Source organism: Castanea sativa, chromosome 7 (assembly GCF_040712315.1).
Source record: "Castanea sativa cultivar Marrone di Chiusa Pesio chromosome 7, ASM4071231v1".
NCBI classification, from domain to species: Eukaryota; Viridiplantae; Streptophyta; class Magnoliopsida; order Fagales; family Fagaceae; genus Castanea; species Castanea sativa.
This window is the reverse complement of record NC_134019.1, coordinates 11,021,436-11,037,091: the sequence shown is the minus strand read 5'-3', so window position 1 is coordinate 11,037,091 and position 15,656 is coordinate 11,021,436. Positions and strand designations below refer to the sequence as shown.

The following is a 15,656-nucleotide window of genomic DNA, read 5'->3' as shown; positions in this document are numbered from 1 at the left end:
GATTGCTCTTGGTCTGAGCTAAAAAGCCAAGAAAAGTGGCGCACTTTTTTTACAATTATTTTACATAAAATGTTAGGTTGTTTCTAACTACAAGAATCTAACATTTTTTTTTTCTTTATCATTTACAATTTACTATATTAGAATGATAAATTTTATGATTATAATTTTTTTTTTCAGAAAAAGTATGGAAATGATTGTTCAAGGGATAGGGAAAAAAACAAAGAGATCAGACCACACAATTTTTTTTTTTCAAGCTTTATGTATTATTCTTGTGTGAACAATTGAATAGATGGACTTCGTTCAGTTCCTTGTCACACTCTGTGTCTTATTTTTACCAGCAGGCTGAAAGGGGAGGTGGGAAATGGACCCAATTTCAGATGTTTCAGACCCTATCATTGTTTCAATCTTTTGACCAGTCGGTCTCTGCCTCTCTCTGCTTCTATCCTGCCTTTGACCCTATACTCTCTCTGCTACTTATTATGGCAGGCTATAGGCCTGTTAGCATCTTTAACTTTCACCCTCCGGCTGGGGAATATCTTGTCAACAAAACCAACATTAATGATAGCAACAATGATAGTGGGGTCCATATGCAATGCTGCCCTTATACTATTGCACAATACAATTTCTTCCCCCATTTCTTTCCATTATTTCAGCTATAAAAGAAGAAGTATGGATTTAATGTAATATAATTGAGTTCAAATTTATAGATTTTGAACTTTTAAATTAAGTGGTGTAAATATTAAAGTCACACTAAAAGTTATGAAAAAATGGGTTTGGAAGAATGGATCTTTGGCTAACACTGAGCCGAAACACAAGTGAGATCCACATACATATTTTAAGATAGGTTTCTATTCGGTTATGTTATGTTCGGTAAAGATAATAATATTATGTAGTCAATTGTTCATAACTATTAACAAGTTAATAAATTATACATGATGGTGGTGATAAGGCATGATTCCACATGAGAAAGGTAAAAAACATTTAATGGGTTTACATATCATTTATTATTATATTTAATATTGGGTTGGGCCCCAAAGGGTATCGCATTTTTATGAAATGGGAGAAACTGCCCAAGTGGGCCTCACACACGCGCCTTGGCCCACATTAGGCCAGGTTCGGTTGGTTGTGGGTGTCACTTTTATCTTCATTATCATCATTATTATTAATTTGTGCATAAGAGTCCAAATTGAGGTAAGCACAATTAGATATTGGTTTTCCATTTTGTTTCTTCTTTGGTCTGAGTTTACTTGCTAATTTTTTTAACACAATAGAACATTTACATTCTATTAGATGTTTTTGTTAACAAAATTACAAATAATCAAGATTAAATCTAGGTGCAGTATATCAAGCTCTCCAATTAAATTCAAACAAATATCTATATTTATTTTTAACAAAAAAAAAATATATATATATATATATCTATAATGAATTTAACCATCCTTAAAAATGACAACATTATTTGTGTTTTATTGATCAATACAACCAAGTGGTCTCTACATGCCAAAGGTCTTGTAACTTAATTCGCACCTCCTCATGCACAAAGTGCTTGGAGGTCTAGGAGGAAAGTTTGTTGTGAGGTCAATCATGTTACTAAAACTACACATAAATTGTCTTTTCAGTGAGAGAAAGATTGCTCCAAATTAATTTGTTATTAAAAAACTTTTTCTAATAACAAAATCTTAATCTGGTAACAGTCATCACCAAAAAGGAAATAAAAGATATAGTAGATTAGCAGCATCCTAATTAATTTGAGACCAGGACTTTGGCCCAAAATTGTTTTCTCCCTTTTGCCTTGGCCACGCAACAATAACTGCTATTGACAACACCACTACTTTGTGCAGAGTCCAATTACGTAGGTACTTCCTCTCATCAAATCCAATTCATATACAAGAAAACTATAACGTGCCTCATGGGCCTAAGAGGTACTTGAAAGGCTGAACCTGACCAGAAACATGGTTTCCATCAATTTCTGAAGTTTTCTTTAGAAACTTACAAATATGTCAAGTTACATAACCATCTGCCATCAATCCCTGACTGGAATCTTCAATCAGTCCTGCCAGGGGAAAGCGAAACAAATAATTAATCAAGAAATCCAAATTTTACAATAAAACTAAGACAGCATGGATGCTTGCTTTGAATATGAAAAAGCATCTGAGTCGATTCAAGTTCATATGACTACCACATCTGTGAAGTGTGAGCTAGATATCCCTACCAAACTCCAAATAATACCACATATAATTGATCAAATTTGTCATTCAATGCTGACTACATAATCGAGTAGTTTGGCCTCAGCAAAAATAAAAGAAAAAGCTTACAGAGTTTCTGGGTCAAAGAAAAATAACCACCGTGCAATCCATTTACAGATACAAGAAAGCATAGGCATCACGGATAGTAGAGAGAAAAAACCGTAAAATTTTCTCATGTTGTCCTTCAAGCATGCAACATGATCGCCAATTGTGAAATCCTTGTTAATGTAACAGAAGTTGCAACATATTCTATGATAAACCCTAGTACATCTAATTCATCTGATTTGTAAATAAATTTAGGATTCAGAACCAAATTTGAAGCCACATATATTATCAATCATGTTTAAAAAGAACCATTTTCTTTGACCATTTAAAACCTTCATGCCTACTATGCAACACCTGGTTCAAAAGGAGCAGAAATTTGTTTACAACATTCAGAGATGCTCAAAGGCATAAAGATGATGTCAAGTAGATCAGGAAAGAATTACTTGTAGAGTTTTTCCATAGTGTTCGTCAAGCGAGCAACATCAGCTCCAATCACTTCAGCAGCCTTTTTCCCATTTTGAAAAAAATGAAGTGTTGGCTGAAAAAAAAAATCCAGCTTAGTAACAAATATATTATATATGGTTATGTTCAAGAACTACCTCATGTAACTTGTACCACTTCATAACTTTTTTAATGGATGTATTTTTTGACAAATTCACTATTGGATTATGTTCTCTTTATACAATCCATGCTTGCAAAATGTAGAGATGATTAACACTCAATAATTACCTCATTTATAGAATGTTTAACTTATATGGATTCAATAGTAAAGATCTGATTTACACAAAATTTGGTATACATGTTAATAACAAAAAAACCAATAATCCAATAAAAGGTTATTAAGTGATGCATGTATCATTGACAAAAAATTATACCAAATATAACTTGATCATGATCCTATCATATATTAATAAGGCAAAACTTAGGTACAATTCCTTAAGCCTTGAGATTAAATTCTGCAATTAATTACAAACAACATTATCTTTTCCAATGATAATTAAATTCAATGCAAGTATTTGTTTAAAGTTAATTGGGGAACCTAGTATGGCATATAAAGAACTCTACTTAAGTTTTACCCATATTAATATATGCAAATATAGAAGCCAACTATAAGCATTTTGAACACTACATCAATCAGTAATTTTTTGGAAACAAAGATAATTATATATACACAGGTTCTGGAGCCACATATGGACATAAGAACATTTTTTAAAAAATGAAATAAAAAACAGAAAAGAAGGATCAGGTTGTTTACCACGGACGTAATATTTAACTTGCTTAATATGCTTTGAAGGCCTTCCTGTAAATAGAATAAACTAATTAGCCTGCGAACTTTGATGTGTGATAAGTTATGATACCAAAATCCAGAATAATTTAACTTGTCAAGGAAGCCACATGTCAAATGATGATTGAAAAAAAAAAATGAAAGACAATACAATCAAGTAAAGCATAATGTAATGCAATTGCTTTTGTAGGAATTCTAGTGGAGGATAATTTTTAAATTAAATTCCCATAGAGACTCAGCTGAGAACACACCCATTAAATTCTGTGAGCAGTTTTCAATAAAACAAATGAACATTGTTCTATGAAGCAAATGAAAATATTTCTTCAAGGAGCATAGATTTGCATAGAAATGTGCTGAAAGCACAAGAACTTAATGAAGAACAAACTGAAATAGTTTCTTTCTTTCTTTCTTTTTTGGTTTGAAGAAAGAAGGGGGGGGGGGGGGGGTGAGGGAAGAGGTTAAAGAGGCATAAAGCTCTTTTCACTATAATTCTAAATAACCATTTGTGACTCAAATCCAGTTCTTTCTAAAGTGGCCTATATATCCTAACACCTCAATGTCCCAAACCACCACAGCTTCCAATTATTTGTAAGGTAAAATACTTGTTTAACAGGATTCCAATCAAGGTAGTCAAAGGCGAAAGGCCACCTTAAAGTGCCAAGGGCTTGTACGTCCAAAGGCATGAGGAGGCAAAAGTACCTTCTCACCATGGAGATGGTGAGAAGGTTTGAGGCACTCCAATAGAGGCTCTAAAGGCACCTCAACTTAGAGTCTTAGAGGCACTTTAGCGGCACCTAGGTGCTTGCCTTTTTGACTACCATATTTCCAATGATGATGACCACAACAACCTTCTATTCAACATTTACCAACAAATTGAGAATCGCCTTTGACAAAATGCCTCAGTAATTGCCTTTGAACAGAATTGCTTTCATAAGAAAGATGCGGATCTCTCTCTCTCTCTCTCTCTCTCTCTCTGTCATACACATGTGCTTGTCCATTATCTCATTTAATCTAAAGTTACTTCAGCTTTTACAACCTAATGCAATACCATTACAGACTTATATGATCTCCAAGTCCAGTTGGACCATGCACGATTACAAGAACTATTTAATCTTAGATGCAACCATCATGAAATGAATTTCTTGGTTCCTTTAAAAAGGGTACAAATCTTTCTTTTTAAAATTAGTGTGGCCATTTAGAGAAGCTAAAACACAGTGCAACAAGAGAGTTGATGAAACAAGCCCATGCAACCAATATAGGAAATGGATCTGGGTTTTGGGTGGATTAAAAGATGGAGACCAGCCTGGGGGGCAGGACTGAAGGAATGGGGGAGATGTGGATGGGGACAAAACATTTGGCGAACACTGGCACTCATGGGGCGGCAACAGTGGTGGAGCAGGGCAGCGATGGGGTGAAATGGAAAGTTCAACACAGCAGATTCTAGCATTAATGAATTCCAAGATTCACAAGAGTGTGAAAAAAGGGGGCAACAACGAAGGGTGCAATTGGTAGAAGACCAGAATCAAGGAAGAGTTTTGAGCTCTGTAAAAAATGGAGATATATCAGGATTTAATGAATCATATGGACATTAACGCCAAAGGACCAAAAATCAGGCCTGAAGAGAAAATCATGCACAGCTGGGTCAATCTCTGAAACAAATCCCACAATCTTGGGTGACCAATCCCAGTACATTCCAAAGGCCATAAACTCACTGTCTTCAAATGCCTCTGCTGATGGGACATGCTGTGGGGAAAGAGTTTTTTTGACTGAATTTTTTTTTTTTTTTTTGATATGTAACATAAAAATTTCATTAAAAAAACACAGCCCAGTACAAAGGACATGTACTAAAGGGGCAAAAAAATCAAGAAACCAAATTACAATGATCAAGCAAAACAGGAAGGGAAAGACAAGAAAAAGATGGTAAAACTAAACACCATTCGAGAAGAGTTAAAAAGAAAAAAGACTTAAACTCAAGAATGGACCGTTCGTATCCCTCAAAACTTCTAGTATTCCGTTCCCGCCAAACACACCACATCAAACGGTGCGGCACAATCCTCCATATAGCTATCTTGCGATGTCGCCTGAAATAGCATGACCAAGAATCCAACAAATCCAGTACCCTTTGCGGCATCACCCAACAAATACCAAACAAGCAAAAGACCATACTCCACATCTCATATGCTATAGGACAGTGAAGGAGGAGATGATCTACAGATTCCCCACACCTTTTGCAGATATAACACCACTCAATAACAACAAAGTGCCTCTTCCGAAGATTATCCATAGCTAGAATCTTGCCTAAAGCAGCAGTCCAAGAGAAAAAAGCTACCTGAGGAGGAATCTTCAATTACCACATCATTTTCCACGGAAAGAAACGACAATAGAAGGGGATAGAGAATGATAATACCCACTCACCTCAAAACCTGGACCACTGGCTGGCATCCAACAAAGTTTGTCAGACCATTTTGACTGAAATTTGCGGCCAGTGATTTGAACTTGAGGATGTCAACAAGCAACAGTGAAAAAGTAAAGGAAATTAAAGAGAATATTGGGCTCAGGCAGACCACGTGGAAGAGAGTTGTGCGGACTGATGCCATGCAGTGTGGGGCTGTTCTCATGCCGCTCAATCATGCAGGGACAAAGAGAGTTGGGATTTTTATGAGGAAGCCCAAGATACAAAGTTACCATGGAAAAAGCGAGCACTGATGGGTATGCCCAGTGTGGAAAATATCGAAAGTTCAAAGGCAGAAGCTGGTGTGCAGCCGAACAGTGACATCAATGAAGCTATTAAGTTGGAACTGCTGGCTGCTTGGGAACGCCCAAGCAGTTCAATCTCTTCACAACATAGTGAAGCCTCCAGGTCCCACAGTTTTGTTCCTCGTTGAGACAAAACTGGATGTTGGAAGAATGTCATGAATTCAAAGTCGGTTTGGCTTTAGAAATGCCTTCATTTGTCGAAGTTTGGGTAGAAGCAGTGGATTGACAATGATGTAAAGCGAAGAAGCCCCAATTGGAAAAAAAAAAAAAAAAAATTATTCCCAATGCCATATAGATGCACTTGTGGTAGATGGAGATTGAAGGGTTTTTATGGACGTCCTAAATTCCCTAAATGACCTGAGTCTTGGGCATTGTTGAAGAAGCTAGGAAGCATGCATTCTTTGTCATCACTATGCTTTGGAGACTTTAACAAGATCCTGGAGCAAAGTGACATACAAGACAATTACGAGAAACCAGAAAATGTTGGATTTTAGAGAAGCACTTGATGAATGCAAAATGCTCAACCTAGAGTATATTTAGAATGTTGTATACATGGAATAATGATAGAGAGGGGTTCGTCAATATTCAAGAGTATTGATAGGAAAGTAGCCATATTGTCATGAATGGACTAGTTTAAAGAAAGCATGGTGAAGCATGTACCATGCCCACCAACACCCCCCCCCCCCCCCCCACAAAAAAGTGTAAGCTTGAAGAAAAATGAGCTATGAGAGAAGAGTGTGAAAAAATCATTCATGAGGTGTGGAATCAGAAGTTGTCCAAGGCAATCCAACGTACATGGTGCACAAAACAATTAAACAATGTTGAATCCAATTAGATCAATGGGGAGACAAACTTTTTGAGGAAACCATATGGAATTGGACACCAAACTTGCCGATTTGGAGGGTTGATGAAGAATGATGTTATGGGATCCAACAAAGAGTCTATAAATCAGTCATACCATAAATGAGATCCTACAAAGGGAAGAGTTGCGATGGAGATAGAGATCACAAGCTACATGGCTAGAGCAGGAGACAAAAACACAAAATTTTATAATCTACAAGCAACACTGAGACGGACCAAAAACCATTTTAGGCCTCATGGGAGAGAAGGAGAAATGGTGGACTAGTGATGAGGACATTGGTGTGTTGGCAGAGAGACACTTTACTAAAATATTCACTACTTCTACCCTGTCCTTTGAGAATGAATTTTCAGAGGCCATAGATGGAGAGGTTACTGATAATCATAAAAGAAGCCTACTCCAGCCATTCACAGCCATAGATAATACAAAAAGTTGCTTTCCAAATGCACAGTTTCAACTTTCAAAGCCCCAGATCCGCAAAGTATGTCTAGCTTCTTTTATCATAAATATTGGTCTATTATTGGTTAATCTATTACTAAGGCAGTCCTATCTATTTTAAATTTCAGGCATATACCCTTACTCTCCTTGAATGGAGTCTAGTTTTGCCAACCTATTCTTGTTTTTCCCTTCCTGTTTTAATTGATCATTGTAGCTTGGGCTCTCTTGATTTTTTTGCCCCTATAGTACATTTCTAGTGTAATATAGGAAAATCCTGGATTATAGGCCAATAAGTTTCTGTAATATCCTCTACAAAATAGTGCAAAAAAATCCTATCTAATTGATTAAAGTCTATTCTTTGATATATTATTTCTGATTCCCAAAGTGCTTTCATACTGGGACGTATTATTACCAACAATGTGCTACTTATCAAAAAAAAATTATTTCCAACAATGTGCTAGCTTATGAATTTTTGTATAGCAAGCAATCTAGGCATAAAGGAAAGCTTGAGCAAATGACTCGACGTGAGCAAAGCTTATGATCAAGTAGAATGGAGTTTTTTGCAGGGGATGATTTTGGAAAATGGTTTTGACTCGAGAAGGGTGTCCCAAATCATGTAATTTGATTACAACTGAACAACATCATATGTGGTCCTAGTAAATGAGGAAACGAAAGCTATAACAAGGCAAGGTGATCCTATTCCTCATAACTATTCTTGATTTTTGCTGAGGGCCTTTCTGCCTTATTGAGGAAAGCAGAGGTGAATAGAAAGGTTCACAGTATCCAATTGTATGGGTGATCCCAAGCTCTCCCACCTTTTGTTTGCAAATGATAGGGCTCTTTTGCCATGCTACAACTGAGGAATGTAGAAACATATTATAGGTTTTAGACTATTATGATTTTTTTTTTTTTTGATAAGTCAAAATTTTTTTTTGGGAGAAGACCAATATAGCAAAGATACTTCCAATGCTACCATGAAGGAAATCCATGATCTAATGGGAACCCGAGCAACTACAAGACATGATAAATACATTGGCCTACTGATGTTGGTGGGAAGATCCAAGGCAAGCACTTTTAATAGCATTAAAAAAAAAGGTTGATGAAGAGGCTCCAAGGGTGGAAAGAAAACACACTTTCAAGGTCGGGGAGAGATACTGATAAAATCCATGGTTCAAGCCATACCCACATACATGATGTCTTGCTTCAAAATTCTTAAGACATGGTTTGATGAACTCAATTCTACGAATGCTAAGTTATATGAACTTCAAAATTCTATGAACTCAATTATATGTGCAAAAGGTGTGGTGAATCTGTAGATCATCTCCTCCTTCATTGTCCTATAGCTTATGAGATATGGAGTATGGTCTTTTGCTTGTTTGGAATTTGTTGGGTGATGCCGCAAAGGGTAGTGGATCTGTTGGATTATTGGGCTTGCAATTTCAAGCGTCATTACAACATAGTGATTTGGAGGATGGTGCCGCACTGTTTGATGTGGTGTATCTGGCGGGAACAAAATTCTAGAAGCTTTGAGGGTCGCAAACGGTCCATTCTTGAGTTTAAGTCTTTTTTCTTTTTTTCTTTTTTACTCTTCTCGAATGGTGTTTAGTTTTACCATCTTTTTTCTTGTCTTTCCCTTCCTATTTTGCTTGATCATTGTAATTTGGTTTCTAGATGCTTTTGCCTCTTTAGTACATTTCCTATGTACGGGGCTGTGTTCTTCTCTAATATATATTTTTTCGTTACTTGTCAAAAAAAAAAAAAAATGAATGCTAAATATAGGTGGAGTCAAAAGGGGCCAAAAAGGGAAATACATTGGAAATGTTGGATCAAACAGTGTGATTTGAAGGTAAATGGAGGGTTAGGATTCAAAGATCTCCGTGTATTTATCTTAGCAATGCTTGCTATGTAGGGGTGGAAGTTAATGCAGCAGCCACACTCATTATTCTATCTCGTGTTCAAAGCAAGGTATTTCCCCAATAACTCCTTCCTTCAAGCAAAGCTAGGAAACAATCCTTACTATGTTTGGAGTTAGTATACATCCAGTTGCTATATAAATGGACAATGTGGTAATTTACAAAAAAGGAAGGTGTGGATTTTGGATTGGTGCTACATGTCCAAGGGTAATGGTGAATCGGTTTACCATCTCTTCCTTCACTGTCCCATTGCTATGGATCTATGGTCTATGGTTTTGGGTTTATTTGGAGTAACTTGGGTTATGCCGCATACTGTTTTGGGACTGTTAGGGTGTTGGCAAGGCAGCTTTGGTCGTCATTGAAATGGTTATCTATGGTCCATCGTTCCTCATTGCTTAATGTGGTGTCTTTGGAGGGAGAGAAATAGTAGATGTTTTGAAGATATTGAGAGATTTATTCCGAACCTCAAGCTATTCTTTTTTAGAACTTTATTGGATGGTTGTTTACTTTGCAAAAACAATCATTCCCTTCTTTTATTGATTTCCTAGACTCTTGCAATTTTTGTATTTGATTTGTTGACCCCTTGTACACTCCTTGTGTACTAGGGTGTTCTTTTTTTATATCAATAACACTTATTACTTATCAAAAAAAATATAAATGGACTATGTGGTGTGTTGGGGATGGGTGGGAAATTAAGATTTGGGGTGATTAGTGGCTCACACAAGACCTAGGACAACATAAGGAGGAAAAGGGAATTTACTTGTCCCTAGGGGCACAGGTAATGAGTCTAATAGTCTGGGGTGGGTCGGGTTTCCTAAGGGAGACTTCAAGGTGAAAGCAGCATATCACCTTGCACTTGGATTAAATAAGCCAGCACAAGGAGAGAGTTCTCGGGCTTGGGTGGATTGTCCAGCCTGGAAAAAGCTATGGAAGCTGCAGACTCCATCTAAGGTAAAGCATCACATCTGGAGAGCATGCACTAACTCACTGCCAACACAAAAAAGCCCACAAAGCCGGCACATAGAGGTGGACCTGATATGCAACATTTGTAACCAAGAAACCGAAACTGTGGTACATGCGATGTGGATGTGTCCCACGGATAGAAATGTATGGGCCATGGTTGCAGGCAAATTCAAAAGTGGTCAACAGATATGGGTGATGATTTCCTCTACTTATTTCAGGGGTCATCATGGAATGCTGGGAAGAGGAGGTGGAAATATGGGCAATGCTGGTATGGGCTGCGTGGAATGCAAGGATTATGTTTTATTTTGAGGACAAGTAGCTACATCCTTCACAATTCTGGATATGGCCCAGACATTGCTACATGACCACAAGCGAGCAGCCCTACACTCACTGTATAGCAGCTCCCTGGACAACAGTCATACACAAGAGCCAGAATCTCTAAGGCTGAGATGCATACTATTGGTCATAGAGATGCTGCTTTATGTTTCTTTGTTATTTTATGTAGATGACCTAATCCAAAAAATTTTGGGGTCGGCTATGGATCCTAAACAAATTAGTTAGGGTTAGCCACATATATTCTTTATTAAGTCATGCTCTCTATTACTTTATTAATTGACAATTCATTTTTTATTGCTTCTATTAATTTATAATGGATCTTCTTGTACCTCTTTTCATTCCCTCAACTTGGATCAACTCACTCTTTCTTACCGGTGCATTAATAACTCTTTTAAACATGACCAGACCATCTCAAGTGACTCTCCCTCATCTTTTCATCAATAGAGGGTACCCTATCTTTAAGCGGATTTCCTTATTTTAGATCCTTTCTTTTCATGTATTTCCACTTATTTATCTTAACGTTCTCATTTTAATTACACTCATTTTATTAATATGTTGCTTCTTAACAGCACAACATTTGGGACCATAGAGCATAGCTAGTTGTATAGCAGTCCTATAGAATTTTCCCTTTAACTTAATAAATATTCTATGATTACACAATAAAGGTTCTACCTTTTATCTCCAAAAAAAATAATAAATATTCTATCTCCAATAATAATAAATATTCTATGATTACAGAATAAAGGTCCTATCTTTTATCTCCAAAAAATAAATAAATAAATAGTGACCATAGCCATACTTCTATTCCTTAGTGATATATCCATTGAGACTCCACCCCCCCCCCCCCCCCAAACCGACAACAACAAACATTAATCCCAAAACTATGGGTTGGCTATGGATCTTTCCCCTGTATTCTTTCTCACCGTTCTAATCTTTCTAAAACATACTGTTTGACACTTCCTTAATTAACATGTTCTTTTTCACTACTAGTAGTGTCATTTTAGGTCTTTCTCTACCTCATTCCATTCCCTCAACTTAAATCAAATCACTCTTTCTCACTAGTGTATTGATCTCCCTCTCCCATTTGTACATGACCAAACCACCTCAAGAAAATCTCCCAACTATTTTCATCAATGGGAACCCCAAAAGCACAGGGAGGAAAAAGTTTTTTATTTTTTTATCTAGAAGACACCCAATTAGGTTTGAACATGTAGCTATGTAACAGTTAAATTATAAACAGAACAGTTTTTTTTTTAATTTTTAAAAAGCAACGTATATTGGTTGATCATTTGGGTAACTAACAATGGTATACTAGTATGCAATCTGCCAGTTAAGTATAAGAAAAGGTAAAAAGAAAAAAAAAGGGTACACTAGTTTACGATTTTGGCCTTTTCTACCTTACTCCTTAGATATCAGTTCCTTCTAACAGACAGCTAAATGAGAACAACTAGATGCATATTCTAATTTGATTTACTATAGTTATTACTCACATGGTTAAATGATTTTCTATCTTGAAAGATAATAAAATAAAACAAAATAAGGGGAAAATAAAGAAAGAAGAATACAAAAATCCTCTACAAACCATTAAACTATTATACCATATATAGTATTTCTTGATGGCATTTGATGCGTCTCCTTTATACATCCCATGCATATGGTGAGACTGAGCCCCTTTTGTGATTTTTTTTCAACGAGATTAGACATAAAAAAAAAAATTAATAAAAAAACTATTAAACCATATTTGAAAGTCAAAAGTTGCAAACTAACATTACCAAAACATCAGTTGAAGAGTAAAATGTAATCACACTATAAATCATATTCCCCATAAAAAATAAATCCCAGATTGAAAAAAATTTATTTTTTTCCCTTGATGAAAATGTATGATGAGCATGGTATGATTTCCAGAAAATTTGATCTATATTTGAAAAGACTACATCACAGTACCATGAATCCTTCCTACCTGGTCAATGTCAATCTTATAAGTCGTCACATGAGGATATTTCTCACTCAGCTCACCAATGATAGGGCCAATGAACCTGCCTGCATAATAAGAATATAAAACAACTTATTGAAATTTAATCTCACAGAAAATAAAACACCATTTGATTCAATTTCTTCACTAACAAAACTAAACAAATAAGAACTTACAAGGCCCACACCAAACTGCAGTGAAATAGAAAATCGCTGGCACCAAGTCATCTATCGCCAATAAATTGTAGCAAAAAAAAACATAGCAAAGATAAGTTCTCTAGAAAGTAAACAACAGAAACTTTGCAGACAAAGAAAACATCTACAAATGAATATCTTTTACAGAATATATTTTTACAAGAGGGATAGATATGTACCTTGAGCTTTGCTAAGTGAACTATTGAAGTCATTTTCTGAATTAATGAGGACAATGTTTGATGGACCTGAAATTAAATCATGGGCTTAGCATACAAAACAAAACACAATGTTTGATTATTCATCAAGTTAAAGAGTTGTTATAAACACAAACATTAATTAGATCCAATACAATAACAGCTGCTGCTTCCAAAGCCTCTTCTCTCACATGGTGAGTCCCAAATGAGTCAGAGAAGGGGAGTGTGGAAGCAACCATTTGCAAGTGGAATCAGTGATTCCAAACATCGATCAGATACAGAAATATCAATCAATCAAGCTTGAAAGATATCAACAACATCAAAACATTATTTAGGCCTGTAACATAAGAAGCACAAACACTCCAAAGTCCTCGGCATGCCCATGTCAAACACAGATACGCTGAGATACTCATGCATACATATCCTTCATGTCATAGGAGGAAAAATATACATATATATATAATTCTTTTATTCTATAAAATTCTTTCTCTAAAGATTTTGATAGTTTTTATTTATATTTAAAATAAACATAATTTTTTTTTTTTTTTTTTTAATGTTGTGAAACCTCACCAAGGCAGGCCCTTTGGACCCGCCCTTGGGGAGTAAACCATGGATACACGATCCCACCTGTCAAAACATGTATAGGTAATCTAGGAGAACTCCTAGTGAGGATCGAACCCAAGATGTTTGGGTCTACATCTCATCCCAAGCCTCCAACCATCAGGAGGCACCTAGTTAATATAAACATAGAATATGCTAAACATAAATAAAAAAATACAGAACGAAATATTAATTAAGTAATTAATTTTCGTATTCCCATGCAGTCGCGTTCTAATTTTTCAAGAAATAAATTGTTGCCATACCCTAATGTTGTGTCTTGTCCGTGTCCATATTGCTCAGCCTATAACCAGTATATGCATCATGCACTACATTTTCTTTCCATATGAAAATTTCAAATGTTGAAATTTGGTCTAAATTAGATTTTTTTTTTTTTTTTATCAATCTTTTTTTGGTTCAATAAAATTTCATTATTTATCTAAAAAATTCTTCCATACAACAACAACAACAAAAATAACCAAACCTTAGTCATAAATTTTTGAGTTGTCTATGGATCCTCAAGTTAGTTAGGGTTGGCCACACGTATACCTTCCCACGCCATTCTATTCTATCTAAAGTCATACTCTTTTTGTTACGTCCTTAATTAACATGTCCTTTTCGTCTACTCTTTCTTACCAGTGCATCAACAGCTCTCCTCTAAACATCTCACGCGACTCTCCCTCATCTTTTTGATCGACAGGCGTCACCGTCACCCCTATCTTTCCATGTAATTCCAGTTATCCATCAAAACATTTTCATCTCAAGTCAACTACGCTCATTTTATGAAATATAAAATTATCAATTTTAACGCTTTTTCCTTGTAATTTGGCCTAAATTCAATTTTACTCCATCAATTTTTTTTTTTTTCAATTTATTAGTCCTTGAAATTTTTAGAAGATATAATTTTCAGCGACTAAATTGCAAATATTAAAAATTGAGGGACAATAATCGAAATTCGTTAATCAAATATTAAATTCCTAATTAAGATTAATAATCGATGATAATCAATTATTATTTTTTAAAATAAAATAGTAAATTTAAAAGGAAATGTGGGATTGAGAGGTACCTGAGGGAGAGGAGAGAGGTCGAGATTGGAAGAAAGGAAGGTCGGAGAAGTGAACGCGTGAGGAACCGGAGGGGAAGGGTTTAGGATGAACCGGAGAGAAGAGAGATGAGGTTGGAATTGGAGGTGGAGGAGATGGAATTAGAGTTTGGAAGGTTCGAGAATTTGAACCAACGATTTGACGCAGAACTTGGCGGTGGCTGCTCAGAATTGAATTTCTCGCCATTTTTTTTTTTGGTTTCTCTTCTTTTTCACTCTCACTGTCTCTGAGAGGTTTTTGAGTTTTGTGTTATTATTGTAAGAAAATTTAAATGGGCTCATGTGTATATTTATATAACCATACATAGCTTGATGAAGTTGGAAATTGGAATAGGATGTAGAACATAAATGGGCTTACAAGATAGTAGGATTGTATTATTGGTTCAAAAGGCCCATTTTAAATATATTAATTTTAATTTTTATAAAAAAATTACTATTCATTCTATAATAATATTTTGATGAAGATAAAAGAGGTTTAAGGGGAAAAAAAAATAATATAAGAGAGATTTAGGGAGGGATTATAAAAGAGGAAAATATATTAAATGGGGGAGAAAGGTAACTCGCAAGACTTAGCAGGTTTTGACTATTATTAGAACTTTAGTGAGTTAAAGTTTATCACTTTATCTTCTTCAATTATTATCTTTTGGGCTTTGTAAAGCTAGTTACTTGTTTGGATTTAGGGAAAGTAAAGTTGGCTGGAAATTACACTAATAATTGAGTTAAATAGGCCCAAAAAGTTATAAAATTTGGTTCAA

The 15,656-nt window shown here is 35.5% G+C and overlaps 1 protein-coding gene across 1 annotated transcript; it reads right to left on the bottom strand.

Moving 5' to 3' along the window:
• Positions 1-1,630: 1,630 nt before the first annotated feature.
• On the bottom strand, positions 1,631-15,247 carry LOC142642246 (thioredoxin O2, mitochondrial-like). The gene is made up of 7 exons (XM_075816582.1): positions 14,866-15,247; positions 13,188-13,253; positions 12,991-13,041; positions 12,803-12,882; positions 3,547-3,591; positions 2,735-2,829; positions 1,631-2,053 (listed from the first exon to the last, which is right to left on the bottom strand). The coding sequence occupies exons 1-7, from the start codon at positions 15,086-15,088 to the stop codon at positions 2,044-2,046; spliced, it is 570 nt and encodes a 189-aa protein (XP_075672697.1). The 5' UTR covers positions 15,089-15,247; the 3' UTR covers positions 1,631-2,043.
• Between the last annotated feature and the right edge of the window lie 409 nt (positions 15,248-15,656).

Coding starts and splice junctions, on each gene's coding strand:
- LOC142642246 (XM_075816582.1), bottom strand. CDS start 15,088: ATGGCGAGAAATTCAATTCTGAGCAGCCACCGCCAAGTTCTGCGTCAA. Junction 13,042..13,187: donor TTCACTTAGCAAAGCTCAAG/GTACATATCTAT, acceptor TATTGGCGATAG/ATGACTTGGTGCCAGCGATT. Junction 3,592..12,802: donor ATAAGATTGACATTGACCAG/GTAGGAAGGATT, acceptor TTCTATTTACAG/GAAGGCCTTCAAAGCATATT.